General features: G+C 47.6%; 1 protein-coding gene across 1 annotated transcript in view; it reads right to left on the bottom strand.

Annotated features, from left to right (window-relative positions):
• MSI1 (musashi RNA binding protein 1) overlaps window positions 1-24,445 on the bottom strand; it is a 67,445-nt gene that overhangs the window by 42,042 nt on the left and 958 nt on the right. Inside the window, exons 2-9 of the mRNA XM_029571265.1 lie at window positions 24,111-24,151; window positions 23,163-23,244; window positions 22,968-23,052; window positions 19,887-19,928; window positions 17,989-18,081; window positions 3,184-3,232; window positions 2,926-3,008; window positions 2,423-2,540 (exon numbers count right to left, since the gene is read on the bottom strand). Coding sequence (XP_029427125.1) covers window positions 2,423-2,540; window positions 2,926-3,008; window positions 3,184-3,232; window positions 17,989-18,081; window positions 19,887-19,928; window positions 22,968-23,052; window positions 23,163-23,244; window positions 24,111-24,151 — 593 coding nt within the window. The remainder of the gene's footprint in view (window positions 1-2,422; window positions 2,541-2,925; window positions 3,009-3,183; window positions 3,233-17,988; window positions 18,082-19,886; window positions 19,929-22,967; window positions 23,053-23,162; window positions 23,245-24,110; window positions 24,152-24,445) is intronic.

Here is a 24,445-nt window from a genome sequence, read left to right as displayed (position 1 = left end):
AGACCGAAAAAAAAATCACCAGAAACTGCAGGTGAATGCACCAGCCACCATCTGCTGGAGACAGAGAAATACTGAGGAACTGCAGGTGGCACCAGTGTTTATCAAGCAGTGTCAATTAAACTTTGTCTCCATGTGCTGGCACAGATGCATAAACCCAGGAGTCTGGAATGCTCTGGGTACACACAGGGAACTGAAGCATTATTAAACTATTACTCCTTTCTATAGCACTACTAAATATATACAATGCTAGATAGACCCTCACACAAGATAGTGTCTGCTCTGAATCATAACAGCATTTCAGAGGATGCCATTTCCTCCAGAACATCTGGTCTTGTAAATAATGCTTGAGGGTCTTACTCCTGTGGCCACTGCAGTGTTTATTTACAGACTGACACCTTGTCATTTTAGCAAAGAAACATGATGTGATCAGTAAGGATTATTTTTCACTGAAGGGCCCCATATGTGGTGTATTTAATATTTTGCAAATGCTGGTTGTGCCGCTCCTGAATTAAAACTAAGAATTTAAACACATTGAACAGCAATCAGGAGAATGACTAATCTAGTGTGGTAAGTCACTTCAATAAATGCAAAGATGGCAGGATATTTGTGTTGTCTCTTTCTACCAGATTTACTGTTCCTACATTCTGGAAGGCCTGCCAAAAGACCTGTCTCAGATTCAGGAGATTGTCTCTCTTGAAAGATTTACTTTTTTTTTTTTTTTTTCCACTAAAAGGGCTTTTGAATATTTATAACAAGACCTGGAATCCATTTTGGCCTTGCATGACCTTATCACAGGTAGTTTGCTCCTATGAGCTTCCAGCTCAGTCAGAACCAGGCATGGTATTTGGCCCCATCAGCCTGGAGATTTTCTTCCCTAGTTTATGCTTTCTCCCAACTAATGTTCCTTCTAATTTTTCTGGGGTCTGTACAAATATGCACATTAACTTTTGTAAGTGAAATGGGGAAGGGTGTCCCCCACCTAGTGCTGTTTCTACCCCTCTCCCCCAAATCTTCAGCTGTTTCTGTCACAGCAATGCCACCAGGGACCGGAGCTCTACCTTTTTTCTCCTTTCTCCCTGGTTCTTGCCATCTTTCTCTTCTCAGCTTCCATTTCTCTTCCCTTTGTTGCCATCTCTTCTCACATCTTTCAGCTCCCTCTCCAACTCCTCCACTTCATTTTCCTCTCTCCTACCTTTTCATTCCTTTTCTTTCCTTCCCATCACATCCTCATCATCCCTTATTCCTATAATGCCTCCTTTTGCCATCACCAAGCCTCCATTTTGTTCTTCCCTAAAACAATACCCCCCCCTTCCCCCAGTTTCTGCCCCTCTCCCTCTTATCACTCTTCCCCCAAGATCTGCCCCATCTTTTCCCCCTCTTCCCTAGTATCCACCTCCCCATCTCTTTGGCCTCCATAGGTAAACTTAGCTAAGCGGCAGGAGCTAATTCCATGGCTGCTGTCACCTTGCTCCATTTGTGCCAGCCCTGCAAACATGTTCAAGACCTGTGAGGTCAGCCAAGTGCCAGCCAACAAGCTCTGAAGATGCTTACAGGGCTGGGGTCAGCGCAATTCATAGCCACAGATTCACTCAGTCAACTCCACCCCATCTCATTTCTGTTATCAGACGCATTTCTTGTCTCTGTGTTTGATATTGTCTGATTATCTTTTTCCTTATTTAGTATTATTGTACTTTGTTTTTCTGTGTTGTTCCTTGTGTGCTGTCATTCCTGTTTAAATAAACAGTTTACAAAATACCTGGATCTTCTCTAAACAAGAAGAAAGCATACCAGTTTTCTCTTTTCTTGCTCACAACTTTATCTCCCAAATAGCAGGGATGTAACAGATTGTGGTTCCTCCCAATGCTCTTAAACCCAGAAGGAACTGCACTGTAAGCTCTCAGTTCTCATAATGTTGTGAAAAAGGAGTATGGCAATAACTCACCCAATGCCGTTCCTCATACCACAACCCAGCTGCAAACATGCACATGCAAACACTGACGTGAACTGGGTTATCTGAATGTACCAAATTGGCATGCACTACCACCCAGATTTATTTCTGCACTGCTGCCACCCAGCTGTGCACAGCCACTGTGGAAACACAGGCATACAACTGCACCAAATACTCCAAGCACACTGCACTACACTGCACTATCCTGCCACACATCACTTACCCAACTATACATATAGACTGTGCCATTGTAGCACATCCCATGCCTCTCCCTGACTATGCACATGCTACATGCACACATGCAGTGCACCAGGTTAGCACACCATGTTGTTCACACCCCAGGGCATTCAATGTAAGACATTCTGCTTTAGAACCTGACAGCTCCAGCACAACATCATCGCTGCATTACCACTCAATGCATGACCTTTCAGGGCAGGGACGTTGTACACTAACAACAACAGCTGCAATATTCACCCAGCATGCCAATTCCTAGCATGAAGGCATCCATCCCATAGGGCATCATTCGAGAGCGCCCCCGTGCAGAGCCAGTGGGTGACATCACTTCCTTTGGTTGTGCTTTCTTACATTCCACCTGAACAAAGAAATACAAGTTATCTCAGAGCGTCCCTTTATCTAAATACAGCCTCCCTGACTGTCCTTGCCCTTTCCCTTGCTCTCCCCAGATCTGTGCTCCTCTCTTGCAACACACTGACAGATGCAGTGACTTTAGGTATCCCCTGATTTCTTCTTAATCGGTTCTTCCATTCATTTGCAATCAACTTCATGACCTAAGTGCATCTCCTCTATGTCCTTTGCCTCCCTGCCCGCAAGCACTTTTAACCCATCCTTGTGCTAAACCCTCCCACTAGCCTGTCCTCCTTCCCGCAAATATCTCCAGCTCCTCTTTTGCCCTGTACATATCCCTCGCCATCAGCCTGTCCTTTTTCCCCCCAGTGTCCTTTCATGTATGAGCTCACCATTTTGTTGTTAATTTCATGGAAGTGAATTTCGCACACTTTCTCAACAACATCTTCACTCTCAAATGTCACAAATCCAAACCCTGAGAAAAGAAAATAAGAGTGAAGCAGTCATGGTAATGAGGAGGGGGGGGGGGGGTTAGGGTGATAAGAAGAAGCTTTTGCAATAATAATCCATACAATTCACTATTAACAAAAGTAGTAGTATGAAATAATGCTAAAATCACAGGACTGCAGCCTACCCACAAGCCCTCTCACCTCTATGCCGGTTGGTAGTTTTGTCAAACATGAGCATTGTATCATCCACCTGCAACAAAGAAATGAACGCGTCAACCCAGCACAGAAGCCAGGGTAACCCAGTCAAAGGAACAGAGCCCATGGGGCAACAAAGCCAGATGAGGAGAGCACCAAGCCCAGGAGTAACATTATGGGAGGGAGGGGGAAGGGAGTATAGAAAAACAGCCCAGTGAGGAAGGCACCAAGCCCAGGAGTAACATTATGGGAGGGAGGGAGTATAGTAAAGCAGCAAGGTGAGGAGGGCACAAAGCCCAGGACTAACATTAAGGGAGGGAGTGGGGAGGGAGTATAGTAAAGCAGCCCATTAAGGAGGGCGCCATGCCCAGGAGTAACATTATGGGGGGGATGGAGTATAGAAAAGCAGCCCATTAAGGAGGGCACCAAGCCCAGGAGTAACATTATGGGAGGGAGGGGGGAGGGAGTATAGTAAAGCAGCCCATTAAGGAGGGCACCATGCCCAGGAGTAACATTTTGGGGGGGGGGGGGGGGGGGGGGGGGGGGGGGGGGGGGGGGGGGGGGGATGGAGTATAGTAAAGCAGCAAGGTGAGGAGGGCACCAAGCTCATGAGTAACATTATGGGAGGGAGAGAGGGGGGATGGAGTATAGTAAAGCAGCAAGGTGAGGAGGGCTAGCATGCAGGCACTTTTACTGCAGGTACTCTGCAGTTCATTATCAAAGGGAAGTTATGCCAATAGTTCATTAGCATAAAGTAGGAGCACTATAGGCACCCCCTATACCTTTACACCTGCTATTTGTGCAGACAGCTGGAGGGAGATAAAACAGTTTGCGTACATTTGAAAATGCAAAGCATCCATGCTGTTTTATTCTCCTGACCTAAACAAGCCCATAGCAAAGCCCCATTTGAATGCAACTAAAATTCCAGACATTATAAGAACATGAGATATGCCATACTGGGTCAGACCAAGGGCCCATCAAGCCCAGTATCCTGTTTCCAACAGAGGCCAAACTAGGCCATAAGAACCTGGCAAGTACCCAAACATTAGATTAATCACAAGCTACTATTGCTTATTAATTACCATAATAGCAGTTTATGGATTTTTTCTCTAGGAACTTATCCAAACCTTTTTTAAACCCAGTTAAACCGCTGTAACCACATCCTCTGGCAATGAATTCCAGAGCTTAACTCTGAGGATGACAGTTTACCCAGGCAAATCACTGTTTAACTGCCTAAATGTCCTGAAAATGTGCATTGCAGCAAAGGCTCCTGCGGAGAAGAGCTGTGCACCATCATGGATTACAGATGCAGTGCTCTCTCTGTGCCTATAATGGAGGAATAAGGATTAAAGATGCTGAGACTGATACAGACAATCACAATATGGCTGCTTCAGATGTCACTACACTGCACTCCAGGTCATGTGACTCCACAAACCAATGAGTGGAGGAGCAGGATTTCTCAGTTCAGCCCCAGCTTTTGGTGAGACAGAAAGGGGACAAACAGCAGATCCTGACTCAGCTCAGCCCTGCAGCAAGTATTCAGCACAGCTTGGGAAAGCTGCAAAGGAATTACAGTATCTCTGCTGTATTCTCGTGTTTGCTGAAAACTGTTGTTGGATTGCTGCAGTTCTGGACAGGAGAGCTGGGATAAAGGCTTCTGGAATGAAGACCAGAGCATGAGTACTTTTCTCAGCCACACAGAGAGAGATTCATTATAGTGACATTCACCTCCACCTTAAACACAGGCATTCATCTGCTTCGCCTGCCAGCCTATTAATTACAAGTAAACCTGCGCTCTGTGTTTCCACATTAATCCTTGCATCCCCAGTCCCATCACTGTACCCCAGAAGGATCATCTTTATGATCATCCTAGCTGAACCAGCATTAAGCTTCAATATTGTCTGTCACTCTCAAGGGTGCATCACGTGGGAAGGAACATTTAAGCACTGCGATACATATCAGTGGAGGGCCAGGGGGACACATCACATGGCTGCTAACTCCTGTGGGTTAAGGAACATTTAAGCATCGCAGACATATCTATGGAGGGCCAGGGGACAGTTGTATTTGCTTGTGCACGAGTAAAACTGGACCTAGTGATTAGTGTGGTGATATTCCCTTGAGGGATATCGAGAACTCACTGATAATTTAAAGGCAAATCAAGCCTTGGTGCAAGTAAATACAAAAATATACAATATCCATGGTTATGAATTTAAAGGGCAGAATGCTGCTGTAATACTGTTCATGCTGATTATGAATGTGTGTTTAACCTTTTATGCATAGCTTCTGAATGCAGCTCTGGTTCCTGCAGCAGTAAAAGCAGTCTTGTTTTACCTCAGTGTGTTTGTTGGTTCACAGAACAGCTCCCCTCAGAAGTCTATTCATAGAGGGGGAATCCATCACTACACAGGCCACTACCCTGGGTGGAGCGACAGAAGGTGAGTGTCTGAAACACTGGCGATACAGAGCCAAGCTTGATAAAAAACAAAAAAAAAACAAAACAAAAAACAGCGCACAACGGCAAAAGCTCTTGTGAATCAGAGCTGTGTGCCAGTATGGATTCAGGACATCGTACTGGAAGATTACACTCTTGTGGGACACAGAATGTGAGCGCAGGAAACACTGGCGATACAGAGCTCAGCTTGATAACAACTGCAGGTCTCTTCTTCATGCTAGTACAACTGCATCTAAAAGTTACCAAGACCAATATTCAGATATAGCCAGCTACATAAGTTAGCTGGATAAGACTTATCCGGCTAACTTACAAGTAATATTCTGCAGGTCTAACTTATCTGGTTAATTAAACTTCATAAGTCTGAATATGGCTGGATAAGTAGCACTGTCCAGTTACGCCCACTGACTATCTGCCTAACTACTTAAGTGTCTTAAGAGAACGCAGCTAGATATTCAGCAGCCGCCACTTAGCTACAGAAGTCCTACTTATCCAGCTAAGTAGCATTTGAATGTCGCCCTCCCTGTGTTTATGTTTTAACACAAAATGTAACTTTTGTTATGATTGGTCAGGGCTTGTTATCTGTCTCGGAGACCTCATAAGAACATAAGAAATTGCCATGCTGGGTCAGACCAAGGGTCCATCAAGCCCAGCATCCTGTTTCCAACAGAGGCCAAACCAGGCCACAAGAACCTGGCAAGTACCCATAGGCAGCAAGTCACAGCTAAGCCTGCAGCTCCTAACACCTGTCTCTCTGAGACCCCACAGACAGAGCTCTCAGTTATGCCTGTAACTTTTTCTATCACCTGTCTCTCTGAGCTCTCAGCTATCCTATAATTCCTTGATACCTGTCTCTGAGACCCCACAGAGTGAGCTCTCAGCTAATATAGGGGCCGATGCCATATCATGCGCAGTAAAACAGGCACTCATATTGAGTGCCCGTTTTCCTATCATGTGCATTTAAATGAGCTGCCATGTTAAAAAGGATGTGTTAGGAAAAATTTGCAGCCCTAGCACTCAAATACATCAGACGCCCAAGAGACGTGGCTGTGTGTCCGTAAGGAAAACGGGTGCTCAATACGAGCATCCATTTTACCTCATCGCAGATAATTTACACGCAGTGAAATCGGCCTGGAGCGTCTGGATTGTGCATGGATATTTTGCCGCCAGAAATTTTTTTTTTTTTTTTTTAAATCGAGCCCTTACATTTTTCTTTAAATTTTAATCACCACAAAAGGAAAATTGGTTCTTACCTGCTAATTTTTGTTCTTGGCATACTACAGATCAGTACAGACAAGTGAATTTTGCATCCTACCACAGATGGAGGCAGAAAATAAAAACTTTTCAGGCACTGCTACTTAACTGAGAGTGTCACCTGCAATTTCTTTGAATTGACTTGTACACAAGCCAAGATGTCTCCTCCCAAAAAACCCAAATGATTTCCATCTGGGACGAGCAAAGAATCAAAGTTGGAGCACCCTTTATAATCTGGACCCCCAACCTCCAGGGTAATGGAAAAAAAAAAACCTTTAAACCCTAACTGCTTAACTATATACAGCCTTTGCAAAAGTCTTCATTTTATAAACATCCAGAAGCGGGAAAGGTCTTTCGCAAAAAATACAGGGACGGGAGTCTGGACTGATCTGTGGTGTTCCAGGAACGAAAATTAGCAGGTAAGAACCAAAATTTTCCTTTCCTGTTCATACCCCACATCAGTCCAGACAAGTGGGATGTACCCAAGCCCCCTTCACTCTGGGTGGGAACCCGAAAGACCCGCCCGTAACACACTTTCTCCAGACATCGCTTCATCTGGCACCCGAACATCCAGGCGGTAATGCTTGGTAAAAGTGTGTAGGGAAGATCACATTGCTGCCTGACAAATCTCTTGTGGTAATCCCAGCTGACACTCCGCGCCCAGGAGGCTGCCTGCGCCCTAGTAGAGTGCACCTGCAGTCCCTCTGGAACCAATCAACCCTTACAAAGATAGGAAGCAATTCTTTTCAGCCTTCAACCATCCTACAATCATACATTAGCTGCCTTACATCCCTTCTTTGCTCCACTGAATAAAAGAAAGATTATCCGACCTCAAGATATCGCAACAGAGTTCGATGGACATCCAATAAATGAAGTTCCTTCACATGCGGCATATCTGCCGTCAGGTAAGGAAAGGCCAGTAATTCCACCGTCTGGTTGAGATGAAACAAGGACATGACATTGGGCCAAAAGGAAGGAACCATATACAGCGACTTGCCTTTGTCCAAACTCCGAAGAAAAGGATCTCTGCATGACAAGGCTTGAAGCTCAGAAATCCATTTAGCCGAACAAATCGCCACCAAGAAAATGGCTTTCAAGGTGAGATCTTTCAAAGATGCCCTTCTCAATGGATCAATAGGAGATCCACAAAGCACTCGAAGAACCAGATTAAGCTCTCATGAGGGACACATCCTATGAACCAGTGGGCTTAAGTGCTTGTCTCTTGAAGAAATGCATGATGTCGAACAGCTTCCCCTGAAGCTTTCCTTGAAAACAGCCTAAGGCTGCCACCTGAACTCGGAGCAAATTATAGACCAGCCCCTTCGCTAAGCCATTCTGCAAGAACGCCAAAACCTGGGAAACATCAATCTTCAAAGGATCCAGGCCATGTTCCCCACACCAGGGCTCAAATACTCTCCACACCCAGATATACGCCAGCAAAATGGAATGTCACCTAGCCTGCAGCAATCATTGAGTCTGAATACCCTTTCAAGCAAAAACGTCACCTCTCAAAAGCCAGGCCACTAGACAAAAGCGGTCTGCCTGTTCCGAAAAGATGGGTCCCTGGCGCAGCAACCCCTGCAGATGCCCCAGCCAGATGGGACCGTCCACTGCGCACCGCACCAGATCTGCAAACCATGGATGACGAGGCCACTCCAGCGGCACTAGAATCACCCTTCCTGGATGTTGCTCAATGCGATATAGCACTCGGCCTACGAGAGACCATGGGGAAAATATGTTCAGCAGAAATCTTGTCGGCCAAGGCTGTACCAGAGTAGACCTCCCACCTGCAGCTGAAGAACCTGCTTGCCTTGGCATTTCCTCAAGTCGCCATAGATCGAACTGGGACCTGCCCCACCTGCTCCAAATGAGGGCAAAGGCCTCCGCTGACAATTCCCATTCCCCGGGATCCAGCTACTGTCTGCTGAGATAGTCCGCTTGCACACTGTTCACTCCAGCTACGTGAGAAGCTGGTATCACTGCCAGATGTTTCTCTGCCCAAAATACTCCTGAGACACTAGCCGACTCTTTGTCCTACCCTGACGACTGATGTATGCCACCATTGTTGCATTGTCTGAGAACACTTGCACTGCAAGCCCTCAAATCCACAGAAGAAAGGCCCTTAACACCCTGCGAACCACCCTTGATTCCAATCAACTGACAATCAGGACGCTTCCACTGGCGTCCACCAATCTTGAGCCATGGGTCCTTCTCATACCACTCCTCAACCACTGAGATTGGCATGTGTGGTCACTACCGCCCAGTCCGGGACCTCCAGGTCCACTCCTTTCTCCAAATTGGGACGTGACAGCTACCATGAGAGACTGGATCTGGATTCCCCAGAAGTGGTAAAGGTGGTTGAAATTCCTCCAACAACGGATTCCAACAGGACAAATGTGCCTGCTAGAGAGGCCGCATATGAGCAAATGTCCACAGGACCAACTCCAGAGTGGATGCCATAGATCCCAGAACCTGCAAATAATCCCAGACTCTGGGACGCAACAGACGAAACACTTGAGCCTGCAACTTGACCACCCTAACCGACGTAAGGAACACCTTGCCTAAACTGGTATCAAACCGCGCCCCCAGATATTCCAATGACTGGGCCGGCTCTAAATAGCTCTTTACTAGGTTTATCACTCAACCCAGGGACCTCAAGCACTCCATGACACTAACTCCGACTTCATCCGAATGAGCCATCTAACACCAGGTGCACTCCCTCATTGTCAGAATCCTCATGTATGACCTTGATCCCAGTTCCTCCCACATGTGGGGAATGAGGGGCCGCAGTTCTTCCTTGAGGAATAATATTGGGTCATCTCCTTCCACAACAGGAACCTCCACCACATCAGGATCACTACCTCTCAGAGCACTCACAGGATCAATGCCTGGATCAACTTCGCAGATCCTCCTGGAGATCTTCACCCTCAGAGTCCTCAGAGGTTTCTTCATCTCCCCCCCCGATATACATCCCAGATCCAGGAGCCAAAGAATCCCACTAGACCTGAGCTGCACACCTGCACTAGGCTTCTTAGACGAATGCTGGGGCTTCTGGGAGGCCGTACACTTACTCACTGCCTCCCTTTTTGCCAGATAGGCCTTATGGAGCAGCAACACAAAATCCTTGAAAAGTTCCTCGGATCCATTGGATCCCTTTTTCCACTGCATCCTCCTCTGGCATCCCTGCCCCTTCTCTTTCTACAGTGCCTAGATCCACTGGAGAAAGTGGGGGAGGAGTCTCTAAACTCCCTAGAAAAGCATGCTTCCTGCCATGTGGAGACAAGATGGCCACCATCTCTTCCGACCTCCCCTGGGCTCTCCAGAATGGGACCCGCAGAACATGTGCAGTGACTGCTGTCTGAGACCTCTGCGAAGGTCCCTTCTCTTTCGGAGGCACAGCCGGCGCACAAAAGCTCCATCGGGGAGAGATTTCCCCTCCCCACAGGCCCGACAGTTTCCCACTCTCTGCAGGAGGCACCATGCTTCTGCTGCGGCCCGCAACAAAAATACCCCTGAGCGCCATGAACGCTGCAACCGATGCTGTCCCGGGCACCTGGTGCTGAAGACAAGTCATGCGCATCCCCTCTCACCCCCGGCAATGGTCTCACTGCAGAGACACAGCCGGCGTCCAACTGCGGGTTATACAGTGCGCTCAGCAAATGCATGTGAATGAGGCCATTAGGTATTCACTCCCAATGCAAAACAAATATGTGCGTCTAGGACACACATTTAGCAACAAGATACAGTACAGAAAAATGGCTTTTCTGTACTGCCTTAATGATGTAAATCTGCTGTTAGACTGCGGAGTAGCAATTTGTTATTAATGGCTCCTAAAGGAGGAGGAGTCAGCAATCTTGTAGTGTCTCAGATATCGTCTTGCTAAGGAGTAGCAATCTGTAATGAATCTGATATAGTTGTGGGTGGATCCCTGGGCCGGTGGCAGATGACTTCGCTCCCGGGAGGATATCCCGAGAGGGACCACCGGCTAGGCTTGAGTATGGAGACAGACACACATTAGTTCTTTTATTAGACAGGTTTTTGAAACCACCAGAGGTGGCAGTAGTGAGCCGATATGCCCGGCAGGGCTGTAGTCCCTCAGGTACTGGAACAGCAATCCAGGATGGCTGAGCTGTTGAGAATCTGTAGAAAGTGAGTAGGCAGAGTTCATGAACAGAACTAGATGACAAAACTCACGTAAGGTCTCAAGGAAGCTCAGGAGCTGGAAAGGTTTAGGCCCTCGAGGAGCGAGTACCTGGTTCCAGGGAAAGCTCTGAGAGAGTGATGGTAATTCACAATTGTTTGTAGCAGCGATAGCTTCCAAGCAGTAGAGAATCTTCAGAGTGTCCAGGAACATGGGCCCTCGAGGAGCGAGAACCAGTTCCTATCTGTAATCTGAAAGTAAAAGAAAAAGAGCGAGGCCCCCAAGGAGCGGGTACCTCTGGTAAGTCCGAGGAGGCAGAGTAGCTTGGGAGGTATAGCAGAAGCAATCCTCTTGCTAACTCAGTTAGATAGTGAAATAGAGACCTTTAGATACTGGAAGCGGATGACGTCATCTCAGGGGAACGCCCCTGAGGTTTGTGCTCTTGATGGTACTTCAATTACAGCGCGCGCCCTAGTTCTTCAGGCAACATGGCGGAACTGCAATGTCAAGCCGGTCTGGGGACGCCAGAGGGAGATGGCATGGAGACGCCACGGCAGCCAGCCGTCCATCAGACCTGGAGGGAGTCGCCACACAGTTAAAGAGGGCGGAGTGAGGACGTCGAGCAGCAACGGTCACAACACTTAAAAAAGCTTAAAAAAAAAAGTTTAAAAAAAAAAAAAGCTTCGACCCGTCGGTCCGAGTGTCTTCACTCCCTCTGGATCCCATCCAGGGGAGTGCCTCATCTCCCCAGCCCCTCTTATCTGGCCACCCACCAGTTAGGCTTGGGGTTTAGGTTCTAGGGTTATGCTTACCTCCACCTCCCAGGGTAACCCTAGACTGCCCTTCCACTACCCAATGTACCGCCTACACCTCCAGTCCTTTAACCAAGTCTCTTGCTGGCTCTGGGTTCAAATTCCACCCCAGCAGAACTTCTTGGACTGGCTGTAGTGTCTCCACTGGCGATTCCTCTGGTATCTCCTCAGTGCTCTTTGGCCACTCACCCATGCCGGTTGTTGGCTCCTTTGCAGCCTCACTCACTGGGGTCTCCACAGTGCCACCCTCTGGGCTCTCTGCGGTTCCTTCCTTTGGGTTCTCCTCCGCAGCCTCACTTGCTGGGGTTTCCACAGCACCACTTTCTTGGCACTTCATCTCCTCTCTCACTGGCCTTTTCATGCCATTTCTCTCTGGGCTTCTCACGGGAGATGTCTCCAGAATCCCGGTAGTGTTTGGGCACCCTACAGGGTCTTCCTCAGGACCACCTGTAGTGCCAATCTCAGACTGTTGCCACAACTCAGTCAGCTTGCTGGACCCTTCTGCCAGCCACTCATTCAGTTCCTCCATGAGCTGTTGGTACTCCTAGTCCAGCCAATCTAGGCATTCACTCTCTTGCCTGGCCTGGGCTCTTGGGAGTGGGTTCTCTTGCTCCATTATCCTGGCTGGCCTTTTCAGCTGCCAAACCTCAAGCCTCTGGCTCGGTTCTTAGGTCTGGGGAACTCCCCCTACGCAGAAATACATAGCTGTTCTTTCCTTCCAACCCTCTGACTGCTTTGCTTCACTTGTTGCTGCAGTACCCTGACTGCTCCAGTCCAGGTTTTCTCGTTGCTGCACACCTCAAACTGCAGAGTAGCTTGCTTGCTGGAAAAGGGTCCTGCCCTGTTCCCATTCACCGCACTCACTGCTCACTCTGGCAGCTCTTCCAGGGCCACACCCTGCTCAGCACAGCCTTGCTACACCACTGTTTCACTCCCTTTTCTCTCTCAAGGCAAAAAAAGGTAAAAAAAAAAAAAAGCCCAAACAAACTGCATAACCATCACTTTTAAATCCCCGACTACCTCCAGCAGAGCTCCTCTCTTTAGCTGGTTCAGACCTACCACTTTCTGGCTGTCCCTGCAACCAGGCCCACTCAGTTTCCTCTCTACCTGAAACTTTTCTCTTCTTGGACAGTGCAGCTTCAGAGACACACCCTTTCAAAAGCCACCGGGCTCTACCGCTGCCCTCTGTAATTTGTTTTAGCGCCACAGGCCTCCTGTGTTCTGTACTTCATTTTAAAACCACAGGTCATCTTCACAACTTTCTTTGGAGAATGGGTTTTCCTCTGTACTAGGTTTAGAGAAAAGAAATCCCACTTCTAACATTGTATGTGGGAACGAGTGGTGATTCCCTAGCACTAACCTGGACTGACTCCAGCCTCTCTTAAAACACTATCTTTATTTGGCATTTTAACACATACACATTAGTAGACTGCCTTTACCATCACAACAGTGTACTCCAATTACTTACAGTTAGGACCACTTTCCTCAGTACTCATACAGCTTCGTTACAGCTCAGTGTTTGGCTAGCAATATTCTACGGGAGCTGCTTTCCTCCTGGAGACCTGGGACTGGTCCAGCTCTTATTCCTTCCCTGCTGGGCCCTGCCCACAGTGCTCTCTCTCACAAGGGGAATTAAAGGGGACAAGTCACCTAGCCTGATCCTGCATCGTTTTAGGGGGAACATAGCGGCACTGCCTCACAATCCCCTTATTGCACCAGGTGTTACTCTAGCACGTCTACCTGCACATTATTGCATCAGCCCCTTAACATAGTAATGACAGCAGAAAAAGACCATCTGGTCCATCTACTCTGCACAGTAAGTTTCTTATGGTGGTAACTGTAGCTCCATGCAGGTTACCCCCCTGTTAAGGGTAGTGTCTGCTGCTCTATGCAAGTTATCCCATGTTACTGTTAAGGGTAGTTACTGCCACTCTGTGCAGGTTACCCCCAAGCCTTATGTTAAGGGAGATAATGTTAACATTCAAAATCAAGCAACTGTTATCTCATAACAAATTACTGCTAGTAACATTTTTACAGGGTGAGCAGCCTTCTCAATAATTCAGACAATGCTGCTTGAACGGGCTTTGCTCTTGGACTTGGCTCTAGAAGCAGTCCTGTGCTTCTTCCTAATGTCTGTATCAGTACCCTGGACTGTAAAAATCAGGGCTCAGCATTGGCTGTTGTCTAAATCCAGTCTCTCCCCCCCCCCTTGAGGTGGAAAGCGATGTTGCACTTCCATCAAGGCTAATTGGTTAAGGGTAGTAATCCCCATGCCTTCTGCTAGGTGTAGTAGCTGCTGTTCCTTGCACATTACCCCCATGCCCCCCTTTTCTTCATTCAACCTCCAGCCTTGAGGTATCCACAGTGTTTATCCTATGCCTTTTTTAACTTGTTTACTGTTTTCATCTTTACCACCTCTTCTGGCAGGGAATTCCAGGTATCCACCACCCTAAATTAAGCCTGTAATTTCTTGTTCCCTCTCTCAAACCCAACAGACAGAGCTCTCAGCTATGCCTGTAACTCCTTGTTACTTGTCTCTTTGAGACCCCCACAAATAAAGCTCTCAGCTAAGCCTGCTTACCTGTCTGAGACCCCATAGACAACAGGTCACAGCTAATCCTGTAACTCATTACCTGTCTCTCTGAGACCCCACAGACTGAGCTCTCAGCTATGCCTATAACTCCTTGTTACCTGTCTCTGAGACCCCACAGACGTTTCTACAAAAAAAGCTTCTTAGGACAACTTTCAGTGCTTTTCCCTGGGCTAATTTCTGAAACTTGGCCACAGCAAAAGGAGGTGCAGAGCCTAAGGGCATTTTTGTCAGCAGGAATTTAAAAAAAATCTATGTACTGGTTTTCTGTAAGTATTGCCTACCAGGACCTCAGACTATGCATCTAGGCGGGCTACTGAAATTGCCCCTTCATCAACAGAAGTGATGCAAACCAACCAACTGTGGCAAAACATGAAAATAAAAAGTAAAATGTATGAAAAGGATGAGAAAAGCATTGTTTTCTAGTAAGTCCAGTCTGAGTTCAGAGGCCTCTCTCAATGCCAGACAAGTTCTTGCCTGCAAACTACAAAATGTCCTTCAGAGTTTTTGGTTTCCAGGGAAACCTTGCGGGCACGGGAGGGATTAACGGCGGGTACTCTGGGGACAGGAGCCGCAGCCAAGTGCTAAATCTGACTGACAGCCATTTGCACTGCAGCTTTCCCTCCTCTCATTGATTGCTGCCTTTTCTGAAGCTTTTCCCTGCTGAGCGAGTCTTTAGCCTGTCTCTCTCCCTCTTCTGCCCTATTCTTTCCCTCTTTTCTTCTCTAGGGCTGCTTCACCATGCCAACGCTAATTTAGACCTGAACAAAAGAGCCTGCCACCGACTGCTTTTCTTGGGTCCTGCTGTCATGACAACCCTGGCCCCAGGGGCAGAACGCCTCCAATCACAGATTAGTGTGAGCTCTAATGCCCCTCTTCTGACTGTTCAGCACAAAGACCGTCCTGCTGAAGTATGAGTCCTACTTCCCAAGGCCCACTTACTGCTCCTGTCAAAAGCCCAACTGCAAACAGCAAAAGAAACTCAGTGTTCCCCTTCTCCCCAGCAACTACCTTATGCTTCTCCCTTCCCCAATACCTGACCCCAGCAGCTACCCTGTGCTTCTCCCCCCTCCCAATACCTGCCCCCAGCAACTACCCTGTGCTTCTCCCCCCTCCCAATACCTGCCCCCAGCAACTACCCTGTGCTTCTCCAATTCCCCTCCCAATACCTGACCCCAGCAGCTACCCTGTGCTTCTCCCCCCTCCCAATACCTGACCCCAGCAGCTACCCTGTGCTTCTCCCCCCTCCCAATACCTGCCCCCAGCAACTACCCTGTGCTTCTCCAATTCCCCTCCCAATACCTGCCCCCAGCAACTACCCTGTGCTTCTCCAATTCCCCTCCCAATACCTGACCCCAGCAGCTACCCTGTGCTTCTCCCCCCTCCCAATACCTGACCCCAGCAGCTACCCTGTGCTTCTCCCCCTCCCAATACCTGACCCCAGCAGCTACCCTGTGCTTCTCCCCCCTCCCAATACCTGACCCCAGCAGCTACCCTGTGCTTCTCCAATTCCCCTCCCAATACCTGCCCCCAGCAACTACCCTGTGCTTCTCCAATTCCCCTCCCAATACCTGCCCTCAGCAACTACCCTGTGCTTCTCCAATTCCCCTCCCAATACCTGCCCCCAAGCAACTACCCTGTGCTTCTCCAATTCCCCTCCCAATACCTGCCCCCAGCAACTACCCTGTGCTTCTCCCCCCTCCCAATACCTGCCCCCAGCAACTACCCTGTGCTTCTCCAATTCCCCTCCCAATACCTGCCCCCAGCAACTACCCTGTGCTTCTCCAATTCCCCTCCCAATACCTGCCCCCAACAACTACCCTGTTCTTCTCCAATTCCCCTCCCAATACCTGCCCCCAACAACTACCCTGTTCTTCTCCAATTCCCCTCCCAATACCTGCCCCCAACAACTACCCTGTTCTTCTCCAATTCCCCTCCCAATACCTGCCCCCAACAACTACCCTGTTCTTCTCCAATTCCCCTCCCAATACCTGCCCCCAACAACTACCCTGTTCTTCTCCAATTCCCCTCCCAATACCTGCCCCCAGCACCTACCCTGTTCTTCTTCCCCCTCCCAATACCTGCCCCCAACAACTACCCTGTTCTTCTCCCCCCTCCCAATACCTGCCCCCAGCAACTACCCTGTGCTTCTCCCCCCTCCCAATACCTGCCCCCAGCAACTACCCTGTGGTGGTCCCCTCCCCAATACCTGACCCCAGCAACTACCCTGTGCTTCTCCCCTCCCCCTGCCTGCCCCCAGCAACTACCCTGTGCTTCTCCCCTCCCTCTGCAACTAACCTGTGCATTTCCACTCCATCTCCCCCTCCCAATACCTGCCCTCAGCAACTACCCTGTGCTTTCCCCTCCCTGCAACTACCCTGTGCTTCTCCCCTCCCCATGCCCCTCCCAATATCTGTCCCCCCCCCCCCCACAACTACCCTGTGCTTCTCCCCTCCCAATACCTGCACTTTGCAACTACCCTCCTAATACCTGACACTACCCTGTGCTTTTCCTCTCCCCCTCCCAATACCTGCCACCTGCAACTACCCTGTGCTTCTCCCCTCCCTCTGCAACTAACCTGTGCTCCTCCCCTCCCTATATCTGCCCCCACAACTACCCTGTGCTTCTTCCCTATCCCTCTCACTACATTCCCCACACAACTACCCTGTGCTTCTCCCCTCCCCCTCCCTGCCCCCAGCAACTACCCTATGCAACTAACCTGTGCATTTCCACTCCATCTCCCCCTCCCAATACCTGCCCTAAGCAACTACCCTGTGCATCTCCCCTCCTTCCCCGCCCCCTGCAACTACCCTGTTCTTCTCTCCTCCCTCTCCCTCTCCCACTCCCAATACCTTCCCCTAGCAACTACCCTGTGCTTCTCCCCTCCTCCTCCCAATACCTGCCCCCTGCAATTAACCTGTGCTTCTCCCCTCCCAATACCTGCCCCCTGCAACTACCCTGTGCTTCTCCCCTCCCCAATACTTGTCCCCAACGCTTCTTCCCCTCCCAATATCTGCCCCTGTGCTTCTCCCCTCCCAATACCTGCCCCCAGCAACTACCCTGTGCTTCTCCCCTCCTCCTCCCAATACCTGCCCCCAGCAACTACCCTGTGCTTCTCCCCTCCTCCTCCCAATACCTGCCCCCAGCAACTACCCTGTGCTTCTCCCCTCCCCAATACTTGCCCCCCAGCGCTTCTTCCCCTCCCAATATGTGCCCCTGTGCTTCCCCCTCTCAATACTTTCTTCCAGTAACTACCCTGTGCTTCTCAATTCTTCCTAGTTCCCCTTCCTAACAGATGCTCCAAGTGTCTCGCCCAGGTGTCTCATTTCTTCCTGCCATTACCGTCCCTAAATACATGCCCTCATCACCGCTCCCCACATGTCTCTCCTGTGTAATACCTTTCAATACATAAACCCAGCACTCTTCTAATGCATATGCCTGCATTTTCTTCTTACTGTTTAAAGGGAACTCATGCAGGCCTTACCTGTCTTTATTTACCCTCACATAGGTGCTCAAGTTGCCCATACTTGGTTAGTTTCTATAGAATTTGAAATCAGCAGCTTACCTTCCCAAACTGATCAAAATATTGCTTCACATCTTCCATGGTCGTGTTTACAGACAAACCACCCACAAATATCTTCTTTGTCCGTGTCACCATCTGAAAATCAAAACGTTGCAAAGTTAAGGATGAAGATCAAACTGGAGCAGGGAACACAATCCTCCTCTAAGCAAAATGCTTTTCTGTTGCCAAAACCTAAGTACTTCAATTTTGTTTTGGTTTCTTTTTTACGAGTTTTTGCTCTAGTGATGCTATAATTCACTGTCTGTATCCAATCATTTGAGTCACTGAAGTGATCTGCCTACTCCGGGTCAAGGAGTCTTCGGCAGGGGCAGATGCTAAGGAAAATCTGAAATTGGCAAAATCCATTTCTGCCTTAACTGTATTCCTATGCAGCACATGGTCAGGATTACTCAAAGGCACAATCACATAATCTGCTCCACCACTAAAGCACCATCTGTTACTAAACTCCTTTCTGTCATGTGATTCTCTGTCTACCTATGGCCCGCTTTCCTCTGTTTTTATGCTATTCCCTCTCACCTGTTCATCACTCTGTCCTTTCCTTTCCTTTCACGTTAACTGTTCCCGTTCCTTCTCTCTATTGCACACCTTTCTCCACTGGAGTCTTTTGGGGAGCGGACGTCTGACAGTCAGGCTTGTTGTATTTTGTCCTGAAGGGGCAGGGCCACAGAAAATGCTCCCAATATTTCCTTAAAGTGAAACTTCAGTTATAAATGATAATAGCTTTTTAATTAGTGCAGTTGCCCTTTAGAAGCTATGTGTATGTGTTCTCTTCCCCTTTGATGGTGTGAGACTGACTGACAAGTGAGACAGGAGCAAAGGTTCCCACTGCCTGAACTAATGGAGACTGTTAGAGGACAGACACTGCACAAGAGAAGAAGTCAGAGCTGCAAACGTGTCCACAGGCAAGCCAGAAGGGAAACCATCAAGAGCAGGTACACGCTGCCCCTGGATCAGCAATCATGAAACGAGAGGTGGTCCAAAGCATTACAGATGCAGTCACCAAGCCAAAAAGCAAAGATGAAAAAATGGCAAGAGATACTTAGCTTTTCTAACAGGGATAGAACTCCAATAGCCAAGATGGAAAACTCCACTAGAGTCAGGTTTTTGTGCTGTACAGAAATTTGAATGGCACTCCTCTTAGGTAGGATGACATTTCTGCTTTGCTGAGGAGCCAGACATATTTTGTATGTCAAATTGGCCTGAATTTCTAGCAGTCTTTTCTCTAATTAAAGCTGTCTCAGAAACTCTTTCCTGAGGAGCTAAGACTCTGCTCTACACAGTTCACCTGCTGGGAATGGACTATCATACCTATTACTTTTGAAGCCCCTTGGGCTACTCCTTTTTTACAGTTTTGCATGTTTACTATTTTTACAGATATCTCAAGGCAGGGAAGAAGGGGATGTATCTCCTGCCTCTCACTTTATTTTGTCCTGAACTCACTGCCTGCAGTATAGAGCACTGTATTAACTGAGACAGCTGAAGAAAAGAGACTCCATCATATCCTCTTCCTAGGGGACATGGCATACCCTTTTTATGTAAATACTGCATCTAACCTGTGCTAAGATACATTTAGAGCAGGAGATACTTGTGTGCTCAGCAGCTTATCCTAGGGACAGGAAAGAGGACAGGGGAAGGCTGAGAGGAAAGGTTACTCAGGAGTTCATGGATTTTTTTTCACCTCTGTACCTATTAGCTTCCTATTCAGGACCCGAAATTCTGTAACAAACAAAAATATGATTTCCTTTCCCGAGATGTCAGCCTCCAGCAAAGCATGCAAACAGCACTGGCACACAAAACTCTTGATACCACATTATCCAAAAGGCAAATTCTCCTTGAGCTGCAGCATTCACTGGCTTTAAAGGACATTGGCAGCTACATACCTTGGGCTGTGCTCGCCGAGGAAAAGCCACTTTTGGATCAATCTGCAAGAAAAGGGATATGGTTGAGAATCACTGACAGATTATAGATTGTGCCCTGTTCTTGAACTATAATGCGTTACTTCCCAAACTCACACACCTCCAATGCTGTGTGCCAACCATTGATGACATGGCAACAGTGCAGGCAGTCTTCCAAGAGAAAGGGACATAATACTGCGAGTGAATATCTCTCAGCCTAACTTTCATAGCAGTGGACACATTAAGAAGGCAATTATGAAAGCCATTTCCGTGCATAAAATGGCATTTTATATGCAGCAATGGGGTCTTTGAACATTGTCTACCCTATCTGCGAGTAAAAGTGCACACATAGTGCCAGGACAGAAAGTGGAAGCCTTCCTGGGGGTGGACCAAGGAAAGGCTTAGCAGTTATGCGCATTCGCATCTCAGGATCACTTTGTTGCAAAAAATAAATAAATAAATAAATAAATAAATAAATAAATAAATAGCAGGTGCAAGTATGTGTGGACTTGTCAAAGGGATGTGCAAAAGTTTGCCAAGAGAAATCATTTGTGGCTGGTTACTTTTCATTACATTGAAAACATGTCTGGGAAGGATGAATGTAGAAGTTATTTAAAAGAAGTGTTAATGGATTCTAAAACTTCTATGCTGCCCTTGTTGGGGGTGTATCATTTAGGATGGTGACTGAGGAAAGCTTTCCTGAACCTCTGAGCCCTTTTACACCTCCTCCATCAGAAAAAGTCACTCTATCAGTGACTTTATATTAGCATCCAGTCCAGACTGGGTCTTGAAATCTTATCTTTTTTTTTTTTTTTTTTTCAGAATTCTGTGAAAAAATGTTTAGGCCAAGTGATAAAAAGTACATCTGAAATTTGCTGGAACTGCTCAGTTGCACTGGAAGCCACTTTGAGAGTTAAGATAAGCTTTGTTCAATCTAGATCTAAGGACACGTTTTTATTCAAATGACCGCTGCAAGCATCGAATAATCTTTCAGCAGAAAGGATCTCCTTTCTGTGGTGCAGAGACAGCATCTTGTCTCCTCTGCCTTTGTACTCTCAGACACTGGATCCTGGCCAATCTGCTTGTTTAAAGATCTTCTGTCCCTTCACTTTTGTAGGCTTACTTTTATAACAGCGATTATAGTGAATATACTTTTGAATTATTTGTTTTCCTGTTAGAGATTTTCTCTTTGTTTTATAATTTTCTTTGTGTTGATGAAAAAGAAATATAAAAGAAAGGACCAGCCTTTCAACAACAGAGCAGCAGCAGGAGCTGGAAGGAGGAAAAGCATCCTGCTTCACAAGAGGCAAACGACCTTTCTTAACCTCATGCTCCTATATCAAACAGGGACACTCATCACTGACATAGGACTCCATTTAACAACGTAGTGAATCCACAGCCTTGTAATCTAAGGGGGCCCCTTGGCCAGCACAGGACTTTCACACAGCTTTCACATATGCACTAACCTGACACTTTGTGCAGACACTCAACCAAAATTCATTCCTTTAAAAAAAAACAAAAACACAACTTTCCTCAGTACTGCTGCAGCCCTGCTCTGCTCATGTGTCAGAGCAGGATGGTATCCGACTCACTGCTGTCCCTAACAATGAGAATCTGTACTACTTCTGCCCCACAAAAGAAAAAGCACTTTCCCCTTTGCCTTTCAACATTGATAGCATCTTTTCTCTTGAAAATCAGGTGAGAAATAAAAGATACAGAATAAGTTAAGAACTGGATCTTAATGGGTAAAGGACTAGAAAGGAGCACTGAATCGCTTCAAACACTCTCCCAAATCTCCTGCAGACAGATTAGGAATACGCTCACGAAGTGCTTTCTTCTTGGATGAGTTTCCAGAGATTCAGGGCTTAGAGGTCCGGGCCCATGGCGAGAACCTAGATCGGATTTTGGGTCAGGTCTTCTGCTCCCTGGACCAGCCATGGCAGTCCTCGGGAGAGGGTGTCCTTCATCGTAACATCTAATGGCCAGGTTTAGGATCTACAGTTACAGGTTCCTGAGGGAGCCCCCAGCCAAGCTTTAGGCCTAGTGAGGTAGAAGCTATGAACGAAGGCTCCTGGTACCAGATTCCAGGCCTGGCTCTGACTGAGCTGGAAGCCCAAAGAAGCAGAGAAAAGAAACACAAACATTTCCCTAGCAGAGAGAAGCCTGGGGAGGTTGCTTTTTCTGCCCAGGAGGGCATCACCACATAGCTACAAAGGTTATTGTCACCATCCTCAACAGTAACAGGAAATGGGAACACTTTCAGAAAAGCTGAATTAACTTTGCTTTCTTTCTGGAAAAAATTTGGTTGTTCTTGACTATTATGTAATGTAAAAGGCCATTTGCAAAGGTGTGTGTACGTACTCTCATTTTCACCTGCTTATAAAACTTGAAATTAACCAATAAATTCTTGGGGGGGGGGGGGAAAAAAAAACAAACCAAGCTCCACGTCTTGATGTTACTTTCCAGGCCAATGACTGAAACAAAGTGAATCTGCAGGGAGATAATCTGGGGACTAGGAAATAGAAGCTATGACAATAATCCATAATTTTAAGGTTTCAGTGGCATTAAGCCCAAGGAACCAGCCTAGACCCCATGCTCAATTCCTTTAAACTTGAGCCACTGGGTAACCACCCCACACCCTTGGCTACAGAGAACAGTTTCACAAGACCAGAGCAGAAACATCTCCCAGTGCAAGCATGCAGAAAAAAAAAAAGAATTAAGATTAATGCAAACACCACATTTTCAGTCCCAGCTAATCAGAATCACCATCCCAGTTTCTTGCCCCAACTACCACAGCTGCCAGTCATCCCAATCCAGGGCCACCACCATCCTAATGCAGAGAAGCTTTCTGTAAGATACGAGGAGTTCCAGGATCCAGGGAATAATGCTCAGACTCAGCAGTCATTTAGGCTCTGCACAGTTGCTAACTAATGTTTAGCTACTCCACATTGAATTTTAGATATGCATAGAATATACATTTTTGAAATAAATACATAAAATTCAATTTATATTTTAGATTCTGTCCTCACAATCACTGTTTACTTATTAGTCACTGAAGGTCCTCACCGTCTTGGAATCCAACTCATGTCTTGATTGGGCCAGAACCTTGTCCACACCAGCTTGGTCCATGAAGGTGATGAATCCGAACCCCCTGATGCCCCACCCCAGTGGAGGATAAAAGGAAGGAAAAAAAAAGAAAGAGTTTGGGTTAAAACTGGAAAGCAGGCAGCACCAAAGCCTCTGGACTGAACTGTGTTCTACCTGGATCTTTTGGTCAGTGGATCGCGCATCACCAGGCACTCCTTCACTTCTGCAAACTGACTGAAGTACTCCCGGAGGCCCTCTGCAAGCAGGAAACAAGCCTTGAGTGCTGCCCCAAGCGTACGAGACCTAAACACAGCCCAGGCCCCAACCACCTCCTCTACCTGCAAGCAAGGAATTCCCAGAACCAGAAGAGTCATCGAGAGGGTAGGAATTTGGGAACTGATGCCTTCCAGCAAGAGTAGGTGCTTTTCTCCTCCTCGTATTCCCAGGAGGAATACGAGGAGGAGAAAAGCACCTACTCCAGTGGAGACACAGAAAAGGAAACCAGGATAAACAGCCTAAGGGGCTTGAGGAAAGAGACTTTCCCACATGGTAAACAGAAAAAGCTTTTGGAACCAGAGAACCCCACAGCATCCAAGGATCCTAATTCCACATTTTCCAAAGGCTACTGGGGATCCCAGTCCCCTGTGTCATCCAAGGAAAGCCCAAAGGGTGACAGAAAGTGTGGCATCCCCCAGGATCCTTGGGATCTTCATGCCCTGCATGATTGCCCGGCCTCCAGAGAGCACCAATAGCATCACTGGCAGACCCACACTGTCCCACGGCAGCAATCCAGGCAGCTTTCAGGGTTTCAGAAAGTCTTTAAGGACCCCACAGCATTCCAGTGAGACTTACAATGTACCATAGCTTCCACCACATGAGCTGAAAAAGCAAAGGTAATGCTCCAGCTGGAACTCTGGAAGCATCGGTAACAGATTCTAGAACATTACAGGTCCCAAATCAACATCACCTATCTCCCCACTACTCCTCTCCCTCACTAAGGCCGCCACAAAACACGCCAGCCTTCTAGCTCTCTCCCCAAACACACATCACCCGCATCCCACATTTGCACACATCCTCTCCCCTCCGCTCCCTGCACTTCTGTGCCTCTAGACAGCAACGCACCTTGGGTTGTTTGCCAGCTCAGTCCCCCGATGAACATTTTACTGTTAGAGAAAGAGGAAACGTAAGTGTAAGAACATGTGAGCCAGAAACAAAAGAAGAGAAACTAGTACATGAGAACCACTTGAGCACGAAGCTGCCACCAGGGAAGAAGGAGTGCAGGGAATGAGAAACAGAGTGAGATCTGTCTAGAGAACAATAAACCAGAGGCAAAGTGTGTCTCAGCAGTATATGGGGCCATATATAGGGCATCTCTTCCCAGGGAGGGGGTTCCTATCATCAAAGCTGTACATAGGGCATCTCTTTCCGGGGAGGGGGGGGGGGGGGTCCCTAACCTT

Source organism: Rhinatrema bivittatum, chromosome 11 (assembly GCF_901001135.1).
Source record: "Rhinatrema bivittatum chromosome 11, aRhiBiv1.1, whole genome shotgun sequence".
Lineage (NCBI taxonomy): Eukaryota > Metazoa > Chordata > Amphibia > Gymnophiona > Rhinatrematidae > Rhinatrema > Rhinatrema bivittatum.
Note: the sequence above shows the minus strand (reverse complement) of the source record. Positions and strands in the feature narration are given on the sequence as shown.